The sequence below is a fragment of the Fusarium falciforme genome, chromosome 5 (genome assembly GCF_026873545.1).
Source record: "Fusarium falciforme chromosome 5, complete sequence".
Taxonomy (NCBI): Eukaryota; Fungi; Ascomycota; class Sordariomycetes; order Hypocreales; family Nectriaceae; genus Fusarium; species Fusarium falciforme.
Window position 1 is genome coordinate 2847868 of NC_070548.1, and position 21506 is coordinate 2869373.

Genomic DNA, 21506 nt, shown 5'->3' on the forward strand with positions numbered 1-21506 from the left:
GATACACAGAGTCAGTCGGATAGAGACTCGACAACGGGAGACCCTCACAGGCACGCACCGCACCGCACCGCACGGGTGCTGTTGCTCCGTGCTTCACCCGCATACCCGCCCGCGGGCGTCTATCTGGTCTCGTCACTCCAGTCGTGTGCCCATGCTCGTCGGCCAGCGGCCCAGACCTTGACCCTGCCGTGCGCCTGCACAGCGGCTGGCACCACCAGGGGCTGGTGAGCCTCAGGATCCTCGGGGTGCATCATAGCTCTCGTGCTAGCTAGCTGACTTGTCTTGGACCTGCCTGTTTGCCATGCTCTAGGCGTTGGGTCATGAAAGAATTGCCCGTGCTGGTGGTGGTCAATCCCCGCAGACACGTAAGAGTCGAGCAACCCGATAGCCTCATGGAGCAAGATCAGAAGAGGGTTCCAGGCATAATCCCAGCATTGGATCAAACCGTCATGCGAACCGTCCCCCTCGACGTAACCCCGAACGCGTTTGTCTCGACTGCTTGAATCTTGTCGTGTCTGACACCCCGCAGTGACATCAATGGGCCAGTGGGTTGTACAGACACACGTGCCAGGTACATGTCTGCCAGGTATCTTGTTCTTGAAGTCCCCTTTTCCACGAGATGGATATTTCCATCCGTCGTTTGGTGACACCTGTTGGCTGGGTCGGGTATATTTGGGATTGGATTCGACGCAGGTCCAGCCGGGCCAGCGGCCCCATTTTACCCCACACCAAAACGTCAACGTCCAAACCTACTAACAGTGCAGTACATAGGTACAACCTCCAAACTTGACGACCAACCGGTTTTGCACATGGATGGGAAAAAAGCCTGCGGGACAGCGCAGAATAGCATGATTCTGATTATGCGGGAATATTCCTTCGTTCTTGCCTGATGTCATTCATCCATCCTTTGGGTATCTCCTCCAGCTTCTGCATTCTTCTGTTTCACTCCCGTCTTCTATTCAGCTCGGAGCTTAATGGAGCTACCAAGGTCCTTAACACGCACCCCGGCCTTATAGGACCGATTGACATCCCATCCATGGATCCTCCTGCGTCCCTCCAACGGACACGCTCTGCCTGTCCAAGTTAGATACAATATCATGGTCTAACCACGTCATGAAAAGCTTTCCAAGCCTAAATCAACCATGAAGGGAGTTGCTTCTCGGTCGTATCCTCGGTCCGCGGCGGCGCGCCCATGGGGTAATCTTGACGTCTTTTTCCCCAGACTTTTTCCCTCCCCCCCTCTACAGCGGATGTAGTCAGCTAATTGGTTGGTTTTCAAGACCTCATTAAAGACTTCGGGTGTTTGTGGGATCAGAAGCCGTCTTTCGGCCCTAGATGCCTCTTGAACCGGCCACTTCGCTCCTTTCAAACACCCGGCATCCCAGACTGGCGGGTGTGCTATCCGGCGAGCCCGGTCAGTTGGGCCTCTGGGATTTTGTCTGGGGTTTCCCAGGTTTGGCCAGCCTTTTTGCGGGGGAACGAACGAGATGGGTTGCTGTTGGGCATATGCATGCCCTTCTTCCTACGGGCCTACGGCTGATACGTGCCATGACGCCGCTGGCAACTTGTACTTTACAGGCAGCTGTTTTCTTCCAGTAGTGAGATTAGCGGGCTGTTGGCGCAGAGTTGAACAAGACGCTTTGTATTTTCAACAGTCAGAGAAATAGAATCCAATGTCGCGTGAGCATTACGTTAAAGACAGGCTTAACTTGTTAGTCTTGGCACGGACACACTTCGTTGACCACTGGGTTTCGTGGTTGGTCTGACATTCAACGGCTTCCGCACTTGTCGGTCCCTTCAGGTACACACACTCTTTCTCTCTCTTCCATGCCCTCCCACAGATGAAATATCTTAAATTGCCTCACCCACAGCGTGTCATTCCCATCGGCTGCATCTAGAGTCGTATACTCCACACCCTCTTCACTTGGTCCGGGGAAAGACCATGGCTTTCTTCGATGGCCTTTGAGCGAGGCCGAGTCTTGTTCCTTCCCCTCCCCCCCTGTCAATGCAACCCATGGCTTTCCAGATGGCTGGCTAGTGTGCTTCTGGGTCCGGGGGCCTTTGTGTCTGCCTTGTTGAAGATCCTCATGGACTTCATGTCACTTGAGTTGCAAGCCTTCGGGCCGGTGCGCTCGAGGTCACATCTCTGACGCATCGCCCGCATCGGCTTTGTGGCCGAGCCAGCGACCCTTGACACTTTCACAAGTGAATATAGGGTTCGTTAGCAGTAGCACATGCCATTGCTAGTCTTGTTGGTGTTGTGAGCAGATGCATCTGGTGGTGGATGCCGCGAGACTATCTTGAACCACACACACAATGGCTGTGATGGCCTCAGAAAACAACAAGAAGAAAAGACAAAACAATCCATTCGGCCGAGCCACGCCGAGAGGCTCGGAATCATTCGACTAATATCTGACTTGCCGCACGAGAAGAAGCTCCGACGCACAATATACGCCTGGTCTATCAACTAAGGCACTCGCTCACCAACTCGCATACAGCCACAGTTTACCAATCATGTAGGTACCAGCCTGGGCATTGGGGACCCCCTGTTCGACTATATTTCTCTGCCGTTTCTTGTCCTGGGCAACACACCTCAGGCTAGCTCCTTGAGCTTACGGGCAAGGGTCAAGAAGCCCTCCTCCTCCTCCGTGATCCAGAGGTCGACCCAATCCTTGGCTTGCTGATACCTCTCGTCGTCTTTGGCCCATGCCTCCTCCTCCGGACGCTCCACGTATACTGTCCTCAAGCCACATGCCCTCGCGCCGGCGAGGTCGTTGAGGTGGGTGGCCACCATGGCGACCTCGTGCGGCTCGACGTCCAGCTCGCGCGCCGCGCCGAGGTAGACGGCCGGGTCTGGCTTGTACGTCTTGAAGTTTTCGGCTGAGAGGAACCCATGGAAGCCCAGGTTTCCAAAGTCGTTGAGGTCCCTGAGCAGGGCGAGGTTGCCGTTGGAGAGCGTGCTGGTCTTGTATGTCTTGCCCAGCTCTCGGATTCCGTCCGATGAGTCGGGCCACGGTGTCAAGCGATGCCAGACGAGGCTGAGGGATTCGATCTCGGAGGGGCTGAACAGTCCAGTCAGGTTCCAGCTCTCGAGAAGGTCGACGAGGCTGTCATGGTGATGCTGGTCGATACTCTTCCACGAGTCCTTCTTCTGGTCGTAGCCAAGTGTGAACTTGCTGTAGGAGTTCCGCCACTCCTGAGCAAAGCGGCCCCAGTCATCTTCTTTCAGTTCTTCCAGGCGGGATTTGAGAGGTTGAGGGAGGTCGGAAGACAGCTTGCGATAGGCTCTCAAGGTGAGCTCCTCAGTAACAGATGAACGCCAGTCGACGACGGTGCCGAAGACGTCAAAGGTAAGGGCTTTCACCTTGCTAAGTGGTGAGATGGCTCCCGGTGACATTGTTATTGATGTGTTTGGTTAGGAGTTTCTTCTCGATGTGTTTCTTATGAGGAGTATGTTGCTCTTCGGTTCTTGTCCGATGATGATTGCGCAATGAAGTAGTTCAACATGCGTCACATGATGTTCTGCGCCCTTCTAATGACGATGTGAAGTGGGCTCGAGGCAGAGACGACCTCGGTTATGGCCAGAGGAGAGGAGGTCGACCGGACAGTCTCCGAATGATTACTGATAAGCAAAACACCACGTTTGTTGGGCTGAGACGATCGTGGATGAGGTCTTTGTTGATGATCAATCACCTTGTTTCAGCTGTTTGTGTCTAGGGTAGCCGAGTTGTACCAATTCCGGCGCGCGATGACAAAGCCACACACAATTGACTTTGTCCCAGCCTTTCACTCAGGTTCAGCTGAAAATTTCATGATGTGTTTTTGAATATGAAGATAATTTCGTCATATTGACAAGGTAATCGTCTCGTCTGAAATGGGCGTAGAGGCTTACTGCGTACCCAGCCTCGTCATATCGGATAACGGCAACTCGTCCCTTGCTTAGCGGCGTATAAGCCAAAACATCAGAGCATTTGTTGTCGCCCCCCGGAACATTCGCTTTGACATTGTCCTTCCAGGCTACGTCCATTGACTAGAAAAGAGGACATGCCCCAAGACTCACACTCATCTAGTCCTCCAGCATTACTCCCAACTCATAGGCATCTCGTCACCATGAAACGGCCACAGGACCACTTCATTGGGCGTCACTATGACGCAGAGCACAGCACCGGGCCTCTCAAGTTCCTGAATCCCACGAAACGGTACATGGTGGCAGGCAAGAGGCAAGTTACTGCGCCTGAGGTTGAAAGAGACCAACTACTGCCGAGCGATCGAGTTCCCAAGGTTGCCTATGTCTGGAGGAGTCGAGATAACAGAAAGGGACGACATGCACTGGCCGTCGAGGTCGATCCTCACAAACACGAAAAGACCAAGAGCCCGAAGCCTACGAATACAGTAAACCAGACCATGAGAGGGATTGCAAAGATGTTTTTGAGATACCCTGTCTGGGATGTGTCCTATGATGTCGCCGTCATCTTTACCATAGGTATGAGCCAACCCTGACATCTAATACATGGATATCTAAACAGGTCAAGGTTCTATAATCTGGGTCGTCAACGGGTTCTTTTCCTGGCTACCCGTACAAGACCCCTCGACAGAGTTCAAAGGCGAGACCGACTGGGCAGCTGGGCTGACAGCTCTCGTCGGAGCTACAGTCTTCGAGGTTGGCTCAGTACTTCTCATGCTCGAAGCCGTCAACGAGAACCGTTCAGACTGTTTTGGCTGGGCAGTCGAGGAGAGTGTGGACGGAGTCCTCCACCTCAAGACCGTTCACGAATGCAGGCACTCGCATGCTCAGAAGAGAACCTTTGTCGTCGGCAAGTCTATCAACCAGCATCAAGTGGACGAGACTTCGCCAGAAGATGGCCGTATGTGGTCTTGGTGGCCGACTTGGTACGAACTGAGGACGCACTACTTTCGCGAGATAGGCTTCCTCGCCTGCTCCTCACAAATGTTTGGTGCCACCGTATTCTGGATATCAGGCTTCACAGCACTGCCACCTATCCTCAATAACCTCTCCACGCCGGCCCTCAACGGTGTCTACTGGCTCCCGCAGGTCGTCGGTGGCACGGGCTTCATCGTCTCGAGCACACTCTTCATGCTCGAGGTTCAGCCTCGCTGGTATATCCCCGCGCCAGGAGTCCTCGGATGGCACATTGGACTATGGAATTTGATAGGGGCTATCGGCTTCACGCTCTGCGGGGCGCTGGGTTTTGGCATGAACCAGCCAGGAGTTGAGTATGCGTTGACATTGTCGACGTTTATAGGCTCATGGGCATTCTTGGTAAGTTTCCCTACGCTCTCCATGAAGGCATGGACCGGCTAATGATCTCAGATCGGGAGCGCGGTACAGTGGTTTGAGAGTCTCAACAAGTATCCGATATGGGTAGAACACAAGGTCCGGCGCCTTGAGCGGCAATCTGACTGAGACGACGCCCGCAAGACGAGCCCCCGGCGGAAACCCGAATGGCACTTCCGTCTCGACTCTCATCTTTGAAGACGCAAGTCGCTCCGCCGTGGACGCTAGGCCCGTGGCCGCAGGTCAGGTCGCATACTGCATCACCACGAGGCGGAAGCAGAAGGCGGCCGGCACTTTCCCCCCGTAAGCGCCGACATGATGCAGAGGACGGGCATTGAGGATGATGGCCTGATACACCGCCTATCGAAGGATGCCTCAGCCGCCCTTGGAAGGACCCTATCAAAGACGTGATTCGTCGAGGTGTCAGTTACGGATAAAGCACGACTCGGAGGATCTGCTCCCACACTGGATGTTCTTGCCTCCGTTACCGGCCGGCAAAGAAAAACATCATTCTGCCATGTGCGCTCACCACCTGCAAGAGTCCTGCTGGCAATGTCAGCGTGGCTGACTGTGGGACTGAGATCGACTTTGCATACATACACACGCAGTGACAGTTGTGAGCTAGCCGGCCGCCGCATATCGCCGTTTTCGTGTGGAGCATCGCAGAAGCAAGAATCTCAATACTAGCCTGTGCCCGGGCGGGTCAATTCTCAGGTGACTTGGTCAAACTTTGCTTGTTCAACGACTTGAAGCGAGGCGAGGGATACAGGTGCGGCTGGTCGTATCGCAACACTATGGCATGTTTCAAACGGACTCTGTCCGGCCCCAACGACTTCGAGTTACCTTATTGAGTTGTATGCTCAACTTTTGATATCGTAGTTAATAATTGTTCATGGGTTACAGCAGAGAGCTAAGGGATGTGATTTGGCCCCTGAGTCAACGCTGTCTAGTTGACATGAGAATAGCCATCCTCGTCAAGATGGGCATTTGGAATTGAGCATACATGGAACCCCAGAAGCCATCGTTCCCACTCGCCCTGCATCAGCTGTCATGCTGTTCCAGTGCCAGTGGGTTAACACACCATTGGCGCAGGAGGACGGTCAACGCCGCCTGATGTTGGCATCTTGGTCGTTGAGAGTCCAAGCGACAAAGTAAATAATACTCCGCAGTACCCCGTCCTGCCTTTGCTTTTTTCTCTCCAGAAACGTCAAAGTTAAGCCCGAGTATCCGTACACTTCTTGATACGTATCATCGACGATGCAAGGGGATGTGTGGACCAAGATAACTACATTGTATATGCAGCTCGTAAGGAGTCAAGCGCATCGTTTCTACCACATGACCATCCCGGGCAGCAAACAAGAGCCAGAGAAATAAGCACGAGGCTCCCTGGAGCCCGGGGAGCCGGATAGGGTGATGAGATCCTTCTTGGGTAGCTGGAAACGTGCCTTTCCCATCTTTGCTTTTTCTACAACGTAACTTGGATGTTTCACATACTCGTGAAATTAATAGGGTTGGACTTGTTGCAGGGGCCAACTAACTCGACTTGACAGGTCATTCGACAGCTGAGTGACGGACTTATCCCTTCCGACCTCTCGGAAACGTCCCAACAAGTGATGATGAAAGCAGCTGACGTTCGTGAGAAACACAGTGGGGCATCATGTTTAAGAGAAACAAGCCAGTCGAAACAAGGCTAGGTGCGAGTTGTCTTCAACCAACATCGAACCTCTCCTTTTCTGAGCCGTAGGCACAAATGCCGAGCAGGGAACTAATGGTCGATTGGGAAAGAATCCGTGATCCGTCAATGAAGCCACACGTTTCATGTGGCAATGAGGACAAGCATTGGGCATTAGCATCGAGCATGGGCCACGAGGCGACGCGAAGACATGAACCACTCCAGCGGCGCCGAAGAACCCTTCGGCTAGTGCAGTACTCGTCCGAGAAGGGAACGGAGTGGGAAGTTCGGGTGAATCTCTCAGGCGTTGGCAGGTCACATCGTGTATTTCCAACGAGAAGGAAGCGAAGGACGCGAAGGACGCCGAAATCCATGTCGACAGCCGGACCGAGTGGAGCTCGTAAAGTAGCAAACAAGGCGGGCAAAGTAGACCCGAGGTCCGTCATCACAAGAGTCGCTTCTGGCGGTTGGCTTTTGCTACCTTGGCTAGGATTGCGTTATGGATCCTAAGCCAACTGCTGAGAATTGCTTCTTGGTCGAGGTCAACACGGGCCGCGCTTCGACTAGTGAGCATAATGGGGCTGGTTTTGATGAAGGTGGTTCTTCAGAGAAGCGGGAGCAAGGCAATCAACCAGGGCTAATTTCCAACTGCGTGTTTGGGGCGTCATCCATACGATGAATTGTGCCCTGTTTGCAATTAGAATCAGACGCTGGCGTAAGAGGGGGAAGATCTTGGTTTGTGCTCCTAAGAAGCGCACGTATCTGTTCCCGAACCCGGCCGTCACGGGTGGCTTGCTTTGGTGAGGAAGACGCGGCCGAGAGAGGCAGGGTAAGCCAGATCACCGATAATGCATAGGGGATGGCGATAAGGAGCGGGGAGAAGACGTTCGGCAGTTTTCGCATGGCTGATCTTTGCCGTCATGGGGTTCGCTTGTTTCTCAGGCCTCAATCACTTCGTCAGTCGACAACTCTTGACGCCTGAATGATACGAGGCACGAGATGACGAGGGGTCAAGACCCCAAGCCTGGAACAGAGAGGTCAGTGATATCGATGCGGCATGCATATGTCTTGCATCATCAGAACTCATTTTCTTGGGGATAAGGAGACTCGCTCGCGAGTGCCATGAGTGCTCAAGGCATAATCCCGGTTGAGCAATCTTGCTCTGAGAGGGCTGACAATCAAACTGAATCCATTCCAAGTGGAGCATCAGCAAGGGCTTGAGCAGCGGCCATCTGGGGTACAGCTCCGGTCATGGACTTATGTACGGGTGCAGGATGTGCCATTGCCATGCATTCGCTCGTGTCCATGGGCCATATGTTGGCCAGGGTGTAGGCGAGCATTTCTGCGTGCCGAGCCCCCCTCGGAGTGGTCTGGACAACATCTGTGATAAAGTGGTTGTTATCAAGAGCCGCGCAACGTCTCTTATGAACGAGGACTTGTGAGTATTCAGGAGCCACGCAATGGGGTAACATTGCTGTTGCAACTCCTCGGTGTCGCCGGCCTCGGTTGAGGTGCCCTGGTTGACGTTGACGGTGACATTGAACCCTGGTCTTGTCTTCGCCTTGCCGGCAACTACCGCAAGCTTTTTGACAGCTTCGCCTGCTGAGGAGGAACCGAGACATGGACGATCCGTCAACGTACACAGTAGCATCCCCGAGATCAGAGGCTTCTGTAGCCATTCTACCACCCCTGGGCGAGAGTGGTACGTGCATTGCTTGCTCAGAGGTATAGGAAGGACCAAGTCCCAGCCTGTTGGACCTGTCGCCGGCTCTGCCAAGCGTCTTCGGAAGCTTCCCAGCCGTGTCGATGCCTGGAATACTCCGTGCCTCGTACGTAGCCAGGAGCCACTTCTGGGCCATGTCGTACTCTCGCTGCTTGCCACAAGATCAGTGAGCCGGTGCATTTCCAACTTCTGTCAATATTGCAGTGGTCGGCATATGTCACGCCATGGCCTGAGTGGAAAAACCGTTGTAGGATGGAAAAGCAAGAGGGCGGAGAAGCAGGGAACTCCCATGTTGGAAGCGGCATGTGTCTGGCGTATCTGACGATGGTGATTCCTCCCGCACATCGACAGCTCCAACTCCAGCGTGACCCTTTGGGGATGGACTCTCAAGGCCAGGTCTGGGATACGATGCCCGCAAGGAGAGGATCATCGAGAGGAAATTGCAGGTCCCAAAAGAGCACGAGAAGCCTGGACCTCCTATTCGATCACTCGAAGTGAGGCCAGGACCATCCTAGGAACCATCCAGGGCCGATATTGCGGCGCTACAGGGGATCCCGGAAGCTGCATTAGCTTTCCCGGGGAGGGCTCTTTAGCTTGGCTAGCGAGTGGGTGCGGTACGTAGAGAGGTTGCCTAGGGCTCCAGCTCGGTTGTTGATGGGCATGAGGTCAACGAGAAACAAGCTGATAAAGTTGTTGATGGATGATTCCTGGATGAATGCAGAGGTTCCTGCTTGTTCTCCCGGCCCTCACTGTCTGCCTCAGGCATCACATCACACCCACGTCGGGTGAATGGGAAGGTTACAGTGCACCTCATTTTCCATTTCTGGGCGGCCACTAAATTAACGTTGTTTCAACATCCACCTTCTTCTGCATCTCTTCAACTTGAGCACAATCATCAACAAATCACTTTTTTCTCTCTTTTCGCGGTGCCTGCGGGGCTCATTCCCGAGAGCCAGGATGTCGAGAGGGAATTGAATTGCAGCCAACTGCAGACCCTGGCCTGCCCCATCACTTTCACATTCGACTAGTCAAGATGAGTTTCCTTTTGGTTGGCCGGCTAGGCCAGGCCCAGCTAGACCCTTCCTCGGGCGAGTCGAATCCAGAGAGGTGCCGACTGGGCTAAGGAGAAGAGGAAAGGAATGGTCCCAAGTCGCCGGCGAGGATGGAAACAAGACAAGCCAATCCGGAGCTGGCATTAGGCTTATGGAGAGCCGTTGGCTGGTTGGCATTGTTCTTCTCTCGGCCGCTCTTGAGCCGTGTGTTTGGGTTGGGGTATGAGACACATTCACATCCAACCATCAGCCTCTCGTCTCTGCGAATATCAGACAGCCGTCCCCCTTTCGACACGCCTCATCCGGCCGGCCCTGACTCCTGCTATTCATTACCGCAGACAGAGCATCCCATCTCCGCGACCGCCACCCTCCATCTTCCATCGTCAGCCAAGTGAGCAAGCCTCGTCGACCCTTAATCAAAGAAAGCCAGGCCCGTCTTCTCGGGCCTCCGGCCTCGCTCCACCTCCCGTCGCCTAACACTCCTGCCTTTCCCCTTTCCGCTCCAAATCCACAAGCCCCCCATGCCATTATCGTAACCCCATGTTGGGTGTCGTCTCCTCAGCCGCGAGAGCACTGCCGGTACGTACCTTGGACGTGCTTGCTCGCCGCTGTCAACTGAGCTCTCACCTGCAAGGCTTTGCCTTCTTCACTCTAGACCCTGGCGTGGTTGAGGCCCTCAGGTGAACGCCTCACGACCAAGTGGATACTTAACAGGGTCCTGGTCTTCTGCGCCCGCGTGTGCTCCGATCACTTTTTGGCACCTGAGGGACACACCCGCGTCACTGTCCTTGGACCCTCGAGATTCTTGTCTTGATTGTCTTGTCCTTCAGACGACTCTTCTCCTCCTTTTCCTGCTTTCGCGCTCGCCTCTCCTTGTCTTGATTGTTTCGCTTTGGCCCTGGATTGGTGCTTTTGCCGGTGCTGGTGCTGGCTTTTGATGCTCGTCCGGCTCTCCCGCTTTGCGCTCGTCTACCCCACGACATCCATCTCACTAACTGCCCTTCGTTTGCTTTCCCTCATCGTCCATCCAGTCCAGTCAACTCCTCCACTCGAGGTTATGACACTCCGCTCTTGGTAATTGCGAGAGTGAGTGACGAGGTTGGACTATTGACGCTATTGCTTTGTGTTTCTCATTGTACGTTCAGCCGGGCCGTCCCGTGGACCGTGATTCCACCGGCGCAAGTCCCAACCCTCTTCTTTTTGTTGGCCATGTCTTTGCGTCCTCTTGTTGCGATCCTCACGATCTTCCCGCGCGTCCTTCGACTCGATCCATTCATTCGCCTCGAGGCTTGATTAGCTGACTAGCCCCTGGCTGCAGCTTGCGAATTGTTGCGTATTCTATAACGACTTGGTGGACGGCGACATCCAACTTTGCTTCAGTTCCGACTCCTATAAGCTCCATTCAGTTCCCGTACACGACTACCTCCACAACTCAGCTTGCCACCACGCATTGGCCTTGCCTTCGCCCCTCCGATCGACGGGAGCCTTTCCACGACCAAATCGTCTGTCGCATTAACTTGGCACGGGGCCTAACGTTGACCTGGGTCCCTTGTACTTTATATAAAACATCTTTCTTTCCTCGAGGTGCGTCGTCATCTTCGATCGCTGCCATTCGTCCATGGCGGCGAGTTCACACATCAGAAACCATCTGAGACTAACTTGTTCATGCGACAGAGGTCACTTTTTCACTTCACTTCAAGCTCATTTTTCTTTTCAAGCTCACTTTACGCGATGTAGGTGGTTATGATTTGATGCCCCTATTTGACCTTCCGGTGGCTGACATCGAGCCTGTTACAGCGCTTGGGCTCTTGTATCAGCCCCCAGTAATAGCTTACGGCCTTCTTCAATAACAGCGTTACGTGCACAGGTTTGCACTGGAGGATCGACGAGTGCAGCCAGCTTGGCGGGTTTGGACCGACACTCCCGTCGCCAGCGACTTTACATGAGAGTCAGCCGATGCCTATCAGTATCAAGTTGCTTCACACTCAACTCGTGAAACCGCATTTACTTCTTCAATATGGGTGTGTGGGAGACCGACGACGAGTATCTCAGCGGCCCGGCTGCCACCTCTCTGCCGACGCCTCATGATACACCATACCGCACACCTTCACGAACATCAAGGAAATCCCGGCGTTCAGTCACACCACCTGGAAAGGGAGTCTCACCTCCGCCTCTGCTAAGCGACATGGCATCCAAACGCTCATCTCGGGACGTCACCACAGACGAGAGCATCAGTATCCTTGACCCTCGACGATTCACTCCCACATTGCATGCCAATCTGGTGTCTGAGATATTGGCCCTTCGAAGAGACCAGGAGGAGAAGTTCAAACAGATCGAGATTCTAGAGACATCTCTTCATGCTGCAAAAGAGGAAAGGGAGACGCTGAGACAAGATCTTACCGAGACAGGAAAGGAAAGCCGGTCCCTGAAGCGCCAACTATCGCTCCTTGAGGGCGGAACATCATCTGCTTTGGGCGAACTGGCTCGAGAAAGAGATGACGCAGTTGAATCAGTATCCGATACTAGGAAACGACTTGAGGCCGCACAAAAGAAGATCCGAAGTCAAGAGGAGGACTCGCAAAGGGTCCATGAACTCTGGGCACAGGAGAAGGACGGCTGGGAAGATGAGAGACGGAAATTCGAACGCCGAATCCACGTTGCCGAAAGCCGCCTCAAGACCATTCTTGATGAGGTTGCTGCATATCAACAGGCTCAGATGAACAATGCGGCCAACAACGGAACCGGCCCAGGCCATGAGAGCGAAGTTGAGGAAAGCGGTCGAGAAAATGATGCTGCAAGTGTGAGGACTATGAGCATGACCAACAGCGTCCGGTTCTCTATCATGAGTGGCCCTGGCATGGCGAAGCTGAACGGCAACTCGCTTGCTGATGAGCTCAATTTTGACGACGACGAAGATGAGATGAGCGATCTGGATGGCCGTGAGAGTGCCATGTCGAATCACGCAACGTCTTTCCATGTACGCAACTTCAGCCGCGACAGCGTCCTGCACCGCCTACACGGTCGCAACCAGAGCTTGGAGAGCATCAAACGACCGGGAAGCGTAGCACGTGGCAGACTCTTCAAGAACCAGGCAGTGCTTGAGGCTCTGGAGGGCGAAGATGGTGAGGATGAGGAGGAACAGCACCCTCCTGCTCCAAAGGTGTCGTATACCGACACGGGCATCCAGTACTCGCCGCCTCCGTCACCCAAGCTCCCTCCCGCGAAGCCCGCTACTCCAGAGCCTCCCGTTCGCGCCAAGTCACCAGAAGTTGAGTGTTCGCCACGGGCAGATGGTGAGATCGAGGCAAACCAACGCCGAAAGCGAGTTCACATCAACCGTCCGCTCAGCATTGAACCACCCACACCTAGACGTCTCATGGTCTCTGCCGCTGCCCAGACAATGGAAGAGCCCTTGACACCTCCCAAGACGCCAAAGTCACCTACTCGCCCCCCTCCTCCACCACCACCCCCAGTAGTGGAACCGCCGGTCGAGAAGAAGCCTGTGATGATTACATCGTCGACACAGACTGACGCACTGCCTGTCCGCGAGCCCTCACCTGTCCCCCCTCCATCTCCTCCACCGCTGGCAATCCCTAGCATCAGTGTTCACCCTCCCACCAGTCGTCCCAACACACCTCGTGAACCACGACTGCCGCAATACTTCAAGGACTTTGGCTGCCAAGTCAATCTGTCTTCCCCAGTGTCGACGACTGAAGCCGGAGTTCAGACAGAAGGCATCCAAACTGACAAGCGGCTGGCCCTCCTTCCAGCCCATCTCCAACCTTCTGCCATCTCCTCAAGACCTTCATCCCCGAACCCAAGCCCTGTCAACGAATCTGCCAAGAACTTTACACCTGTTCCGGGCAACGTTCCACCACGAAACCCTCGCCGGCTGACAACCAAGCGCAGCCTGAGCGACCTGCCCTCGTCTCCAATCTCGGTTGCCGACGATGACACCCTCCACGACGCTTATCCCGGAAACAATGACGATGGTCCTTTGTCGAGCCAGCGGGCGCCTGTGCGGAGGCCTCATCGCTTCAGCAGCCTGTTTGCTGGCTTCGATGGTGGAAGCTCTGATGAGGCAGATGAGTTTGGAGATGTTGAGATGAGCGATTCTGAGTATCGGACAGCCTTATCTGCACCCCGACCAAAGTCCATCTCGAGCCGCCCTGGCAAACGCAGCTCAACGGGCACGACTGGGACCAATGGTACAATCCCAACATCTCCGGAGCAAATCACGATGCGCCAGGGACCACGTGTGGCAGCAGAGCTTCATCAGGCTTACCGTAACGCTGATAAGGATGGCATGGGTCGAATGTCTTCGAGCAAGTCTGGCAGAGCATACGAGAAGGGACCTGCCAGCATGTCATCTAACCGGGCCAGTGTGATGAGAAAGGCGGCCATGATCCAGAATGGTATCGCAAGTCATCAAGGCCGCTCAAGGAGCCCAAGCCTGCCCGAATCCAATAACCCACCGTTCCCGATCCCCACCCGAGCTAGCTCGCGGAAGCTTCCATTCAGTGCAAGCGCCCCAAGTGACGGACAGAGAAGCCCAACCAGAGGAGACACCTTCCAGCGCCGAGGCTCCGGTCGTGTGTACCGCGCGAGCAGCATCAGAAAGGTTCGCTCCGCTGCTGCTTTGCCACGCAACCAGAGACACCGTCGACAAGGAAGTCGCTCTCCCCCTCCGTTGTCTCCCTCTACGGAGGCACCTGAGAGCCCCAGCCTCCCCCCCCTGCCACGGAACGATATCACAACTCCCCGTACTCGAGTCCGACATAGTGGACAGTTTAGGCATCAACACAAGCTTTCAACTAACACGGACAACACTTTCAACACGTTTAATACGTTCAACACGTCTAATACTGCCAACACTGGTAGTACCGACCCGCCACCATTCATGTCCAGCAGTGCCCAGAGCACTGGTGTAGTGGATGCCATTGCACAGGCCATGGTTGGTGAGTGGATGTTCAAGTACGTCCGCAGAAGAAAGTCGTTTGGCGTGCCAGAAAGCAACGGCAAAGACGACACTGGCAACGACCGGCACAAGAGATGGGTCTGGCTCGCACCATATGAAAGGGCCATCCTCTGGAGCAGTAAGCAGCCGTCCTCGGGCAGTGCCTTGATGGGCAAGACTGGCCGAAAACGTAAGTTGCTTTCCCTCGCTCTCCCGAACCTCGAATCGCTGACGAAATCAGTGACGATCCAATCTGTGCTGGATGTCAAGGACGACAACGCCGCGCCCAAGGGCATGGCTCCTGTCTTTAACCGATCAATCCTCATTCTCACGCCACAGAGAGCCTTGAAGTTTACAGCAGTATCTGCCGATCGACATTATATCTGGTTGACGGCCCTGTCGTTCCTAGCACATTCATCCCAAGCAGTGCCCGAGATCATTTCAGCCCCGCCGCCAATCCAACAAACACCGCTGCCCGAGTTTGAAGCGCCCCGATCCAAGATGAAGCGCGGGGGTATTAGAGACTCGATCCGTCTCGCCAAGGGTCGCACGGCGGCTCCTAGGCCTGGACCGCCGAGCATCCCTAGCATCCCGAGCATCCCGAGCGCGCCGTCTTCACAGATGGGCGATGTGACGAGCTTCCCAATCGCAGAATCCGTGGGTGGCTTCTCAAGCTCGGTCGGCGGCTTCTCGAGCAACCACTCGCGCGATGATTCGAGAGATGCGGCAGAGCCTCCCTTTATTCCCCGCTTCCATGAGCGGAACCAAGCTATGGTTCATGGACGTAAGCGAAGCAACACCGGTGGTCACGTACCGCCGCCGCTCTCCTTCCGGGGCTTCTCTGGGCCCATTGGCGGTGTTGGTCAGCATCAGGCAACCAACAGCACAGCCGGCAACAGCACTGGAACTGCAGGCTCTTCAGACATTTACCAGGCATCTAGCACTGGCACTGGCACCGGAACCGGAACTTGGGGCATGAGCCAAGCGGGGTCCGGAACCGGAACCTGGGGCATGAGCCAAGCCGGGTCGGGGCGCACCTCGGAGGCATCATCTCGGCCCAGCAACTTCTTCGATGCTATTGGAACCGTACGGATGGAGGCTTTCATCAGCCCTCTAGCATTCTCGCAATTCAGCGATTATCCGGATGAGAATGACGAGTTTCGCCACTCTCTCCGGAGGCGTAGCAAGGAACAAAGGCGGCGACAAAGCCGGAGCCGACATAGGGACAGCTATCACTCTCGTGGCAACCGTGCAGGATTTGACGACTATTATCATGGAAGCAGAACCGCCGGCGAGGAGGACTACTTCCGTGACGATCCTTTCAAGGGATTCTAAGATGTAGGGGGTTCAGCAAGGGCGGCATGACGGCCGCCATCACGTTCATTCTCATTTCCTTGAATCTTGACAAGCACGTTGGATAAGGACGGGTCACAACGGATATTATACCCTTTTTTGTATATTTACTTTGGGATTGGTTTGGGAACTGAACTGGGGTTGGAACGACCCAGTCAACACTCGCTACAGGCGCGGAGTTTTGGAGTTGCTTTTTTATTTGAGCAGGGACAAAAAGGCTTCAAAAGTCGAAAGAAATGGATGTGGACGGACGGTTTAGAGCACCTCGACATGCGAGGGTCGGGTTCACTACCTAGTGGCAGAGGATAGTTGTCATGGATGGATCCTATATGGAGGCCACTACAAGTCGGAGCTACTTGAAAGAGACTCACGGTCATTGACCGCAACCTTCTAGTTCCTGGACAAGATGTTGTTTGATTATATATATTGCGATGGATACCTAGATTGAACTTAGATAGCTGGTAGATAGAGAATCAAAAGAAGTAAAACTATTATTGCCTTCTTTTGTAAAGACTGTATAGTTTCTACTAAGGATGTTGTGTGTATATCGCATTCATGGCAGCTACCTATTGCCTTGCTTGTGTGACGTAGAGAGATGAGCGTGTCGTTGCCCCACCATCTTGGGGCCTGAATTTTCCCATCCCATCCCACTACCCCGCGATCTGAGCTCTCCAAGCTTCATCCACCTCCACCAACTTACAGATATCCCTTCAGTATACCTTTTTCTTTCTTCATCGTCGTGCTATACAAACAGAAGCTCTGGCATCACCTCCGTCCTCGACACGCGCGTCTCCCCGTCGACCATCGTCACCATGGACGCCCCCGAGACACTCGAGCAGGTACAGGCGCGGCACCGCCGTGAGCTCAAGGACTTGCAAGGACGCATAACGGGAAAGAAGAAGAACGCGACAAAGAAGACACGCAAGGGTGTCAATGACGAGTGCGCCGAGATGGAGCGGAGCCTACGCGAGAAGCATGCCGCCGAGCTGCTTGCGCTGGACCCCGCGAAGCCGGACGAAGAACCCGAGGAGATCACAGTGACAGAGAACAAACCAGAGGAGGAAAAGCTCGTATCGGAAACTTCAAAGCTTAAAGTGTCGGAGCCAGCACAGCAGCAGCAACAACAACAGCCGGGCAAGAAGCGGAACCGTCAAAAGGAGCGCATGGCACGACGTGCCGCGGAGCAGGAGGAGGCGGCACAGCGTGCTGAGGAAGAGGCAGCAAACATGACGGATTACCGGGCAAAGGAGAGCGAGTTCATGAAGACGACGTTTGAGAAGCACGGATTAGTTGAGAAGGATATTGCACCAGATGGCCACTGTCTGTTCTCGGCCGTGGCGGACCAACTGGGCCAGCACGATATTCCACTCGGAGTGGGCGACGGCGAGAAGGAACCGGCCTACAAGACGGTGCGTCGAGCAGCTACGGCGTACATGTTGGAGCACGGTGATGACTTTGCACCGTTCCTGGAAGAGGACCTTGGGGACTACGCTCGCAAGATGCGGGATACTGCCGAATGGGGCGGACAGCTGGAGCTCATGGCACTGGCACGACAGTACAAGACGGAGATCCGCGTGGTACAGGACGGTCGTCTCGAACGCATTGGTGAGGATGAGGGTGCGGCATCGGGCAAGACGCTGTGGCTGGCATACTACAGGCACGGCTACGGCTTGGGAGAGCACTACAACTCACTCCGCAAAGCGCCATGATGAGAACGGAGAGCAAGAGGGATCACGTTTCTGTGCACTGCAACAACGACGAATCATGTAGGGTGGTTGTTTGGTATCAAGTCATAAAGAGAGAAGCGGCGGGCGAAGTGCTCAGTTGGCTATCGACTCCACACCGAGATAAAGTCGAGGACGGCGCCGTCTTCACCGGTGCCGGCCTTGTGCGTCCGTGGAGGTTTGATGAGGCTCAGCCGGTGTAGGGCGTCAGCCCAAGGTTTTGAAATCGGATCCTCGTGGACGGTGCCGTCGTCGTTGTACGCGATCTCCTCGCCCGGGGCCGACAGGAGGGCCTCATAGAGCTCTGGAGATACACCCCATGGGGGTCCGTTGGCGGACATGGGCTTTGTCGAAGGCCACTCGAGACAGACGAGTCGGCCGTCATGGGCAAGCAGATCCGTCATGCGCTTGGCCCATCGCGGCCTTGCTTCCCGAGGCAGCGCGCAGAGAAACTGAAGAGTTAGTCGGGTTGTTTGAAGAGGAGTGAAATCATATAGGATCTCGAGGAAGACTGGGGAGACATGGTATTACCGTATAGTCATAGATGAGATCGAATTTGACGTCGGTGCCAATGGGCTTGACCCAATCCTCACTGAAGAAGTCACCCGTCACCCAGTGAATCTTGCCCTTATCCAACCCATCCACAGCCCTGTATAGACCCTCAGCTTCGGCATGCTTCTGGTTTTTTATAGCCTCTTCCTTTGCGGCTGCGCTGTAGTCGAGTCCCCATACGTCGTAGCCCCATGAGCTCAGAAGCAAAACATCATGACCACGACCGCAACCAGGAACCAGGGCCTTCTTCTTGCGAACAGCACCTACTGAGTCGCGGAGAAGCTGGCCGCGGTGGTCATGATTTTGAGAAGGCGGTACAAGATCAGGACGCTGGGCGAGGAGGTCGTGCAGGGCTATTGAAGCGCTGCCGCGATCCCAAGGTGTGCGAGCTTCCCGCCAGCAGTTGTCCCAGCGGGAACCATGGTCCGAGAAGGGTACAGAGGCGAATCGCGCCTCGAGAGGATTTTCTGTGGCCATTGGCGACGAGGAAGCGGTGTATGGTGGTCTCGTATGGTAGAGGATCAATGTAGGAGGGAGTCGGTCGAGGGCGAAAGCTCTTTGATCAGGAACTGGCCAAGTCTAGCGTGCTAAACAGAGATGAGGGGGGGAGGGTCGGGTCGGGCGATGGATCGGCTCGGATGGTGGGGTATGATGAAGCTGGACGATGACGGAATGGATGGATCGTTTGCGGGGGGAGAATGAGACTGAAGACGGCCAGGACGGAAGCTACCGTATAAATAAGCGTGATGTATCCAATGATGAGAGGAATTGCCGCGATTAGGTCATGGGCGTAGGATGATGATGGAGTTGCCAGATGATAAACTGAGTGAGGGAAATCAGGACATTTGTGGTGGTCGCGTGCTTGCTCGAGTTCGGAAGGAAGGCGAATCTCAGTCACGGACATCCGGAGTGCCTGCCCTAGTTGCGACGCTAACTGTTTCCTTGGCAGGAGCCACGACTGTCTCGGTAAAGAAGGAGTGCCTACTTGCAACTGCCTCTGTATCAAGGCATGTATCTATTGGTATCCATCACATCTCAACATTCATCTATAGATCAACAATCTCTCCTCATTTACATCTATCTCCGAACAAACCTCGAATCTCCATCAGAACCAGCAAGTGACCGGATTGTGGGGGACTCGTGCACCACCATTTGCCATGATTGGTGCGTTGATGAGCCGAGCAGGCGAGTTACAGTCAACATCATGAAACAGAGCCAAGGCATGATGTCTCTGACCGCACTTGGTCACCGACTTGGTGTCACTCGCGGAGGCTGAACAGAGCGCGTGAGAACGGATACACTGCATGACAGCTGCAGCACTAATTGCTTGCAGCCGACATCTGCTGTGTGACTACCAAGAAGTTTATCTTCGTTTACGATTCTTACAGCGATCCATTACTGCGTCTTCGAGTCTTCATCATTGCCAGTTCCTTCATAGGCCGCCTCGAAATCTTTCCGGAAATCATCAGCCATTTGCCGCACCACGGTCTTCAGAGCGGCCATGTCACGGGGTCCATCATCACCCGTCGCGCCCTGGTCTGGCTTGCTATCCTTTGGCAGGAGACTCCATAGAAACTTGACCAAGAACTCTTCAGGCCCTTTTGATGTATTGGCATCCGCGTTTGACTTGTCTGTTGAACTCGCGTCTTCGAGCTCAGGCGTAGACTCTCGTGAGCGGTTGAACAGCCGACCAAATCGTTCCTTGGTGTTGGCAACAGTGTTGGCAGCACGTACTCTGACCTTGTTTCCTCTGGTTCCAAGCTTTGTACCAAGAGATATCCTTGGTGGCCTTGACCTATCAGAGAAACGTGATGTCGACGAACTCGGGTTCTCTTCGCTCCCTAGAGGCTCTTGGGCAGATTGCTCGACTGGCGCTTCAGAGGCCGAACTCTGGGTACCAACTGACGACGTTGACTCAACAGTTTCCTTCACGCTGTTTTCTGGTCTTGCCATGAGTGATTCGAGTCGGGCTGTTGAGAAGTTGCACATGGCCTTGACGAATGCATTCGCCTCCCGCGATAGCTTCATCTCCCCTTCGCACATTTCATATGCCGGCAGTTGGACGAAATCTTCCATGAGCTTGACTGTCCTGAGCACCTCGTCCTTGGAAGATCTGAACCATTCTTTGTGCCCGCCTCCGCACTGCTCGCACTCTACGACTGCAATGTTCTGGTGGCGGAGGATGACTTGGACAAGCCTCTCTGCCTTTGACGCGCCGGCAAAACGTCCCGAGCTTGTCTCATGGAGAACCTTGGTGTCCTTGCAATAACAGTTCCCAGGCTGTCCGAGACGCTCGTAGACGCTCGTCCTGGTCCATCCAACCTTGAAGAGGCCAGGGGTCCCTGTGTGCTCCAGAACATACACGGTCCCCTCCTCAAGCTGCTGGGGCGTGAGGTGTTTGTGCAGTTCCCTGATAACTGGAGAATCATCTCGCAGCGAACCCTTGCGCTGCAAAGTGCTGATGAGGCCAAGGCCAACGACTCTGACGTCCTGGGTAGCTTCCTTTTCGCCGACAGTTGTCGTGCTGGTTTCTTCGCTGGCGGCGATAGCCACGGTTGAAACATACTCGACAGCAGCTTCTTCTGTCACAGGATTTTGACTCTTTCGCGGGAGTTCTCGACTAGAGATGGCCATGGCTGAGAAGTTCTCCACGACAGTCTCCGAGGTGTTGCAAGTCGACTTTTCCGGGTCGGTGGTGATTGTCATTGCCGAGATGCGCTTTGAAACCACCTCTACAGTGCCGAGCCGCTCAGTTTCCTCGGGGAATCTGAGGCTTGCCATAGTTGACCTGGTTGGCGTCGACTGAATAAAGCTCTCCGCCGCATCAGAACTTGAGCTCTTTGGGGTTTTGGGCATGTCGTCCAGAGTAAGAGGGCTGGAGAAGGGCGTAATATCAGTATCGGAGGGGAACTCGATCGAGCTGCGTTGCTCTGGCGTGCCAGGCACCGAACTCTCAGATGAAAAGGAAGCGGCATCGAGGGACCGCTCCATCTTCCAGCTGCGGTAGCGTTCCAAGGCATCTCCCACATGAATATTGCAATGGATGCATTCTAACAAGGTCTCCAGCTTGTAGTAGAAGTCCTCGTTGTCCGGAAAGTACTCTCTGTTAGCAAGGTCGGCCCATAGTGGTGGTGCTCGGGACCGTTTGTCTGCTGCGATCGGATTGCTGCACTTGAC

At 54.5% G+C, this 21506-nt stretch overlaps 4 protein-coding genes and 1 pseudogene across 5 annotated transcripts, besides 1 other annotated feature; 3 read left to right on the forward strand and 2 right to left on the reverse strand.

The window, feature by feature from the left end:
* Positions 1–2593: 2593 nt before the first annotated feature.
* NCS54_00709000 (Hypothetical protein) lies at positions 2594–3397 on the reverse strand (the record flags this gene model as incomplete). The annotated part of the gene is made up of 1 exon (XM_053152525.1): positions 2594–3397. One exon carries the CDS (start codon positions 3395–3397, stop codon positions 2594–2596), a length of 804 nt encoding a protein of 267 aa, XP_053008500.1.
* A 647-nt stretch (positions 3398–4044) lies between these two features.
* Positions 4045–5603, forward strand: NCS54_00709100 (Hypothetical protein; the record flags this gene model as incomplete). Its single annotated transcript, XM_053152526.1, has 4 exons — positions 4045–4483; positions 4533–5281; positions 5333–5344; positions 5388–5603. The coding sequence occupies 4 exons, from the start codon at positions 4045–4047 to the stop codon at positions 5601–5603; spliced, it is 1416 nt and encodes a 471-aa protein (XP_053008501.1).
* A 6157-nt stretch (positions 5604–11760) lies between these two features.
* NCS54_00709200 (Mcp5-PH domain-containing protein) lies at positions 11761–16035 on the forward strand (the record flags this gene model as incomplete). The annotated part of the gene is made up of 2 exons (XM_053152527.1): positions 11761–14890; positions 14942–16035. The coding sequence occupies 2 exons, from the start codon at positions 11761–11763 to the stop codon at positions 16033–16035; spliced, it is 4224 nt and encodes a 1407-aa protein (XP_053008502.1).
* Positions 16036–16865: 830 nt separating this feature from the next.
* NCS54_00709300 (OTU domain-containing protein) lies at positions 16866–17762 on the forward strand (the record flags this gene model as incomplete). The annotated part of the gene is made up of 1 exon (XM_053152528.1): positions 16866–17762. The coding sequence occupies one exon, from the start codon at positions 16866–16868 to the stop codon at positions 17760–17762; it is 897 nt and encodes a 298-aa protein (XP_053008503.1).
* Positions 17763–17881: 119 nt separating this feature from the next.
* On the reverse strand, positions 17882–18896 carry NCS54_00709400 (annotated as a pseudogene). Its single transcript has 2 exons — positions 18309–18896; positions 17882–18229 (listed from the first exon to the last, which is right to left on the reverse strand).
* Positions 17882–18896: a sequence feature.
* Positions 18897–21506: the final 2610 nt, after the last annotated feature.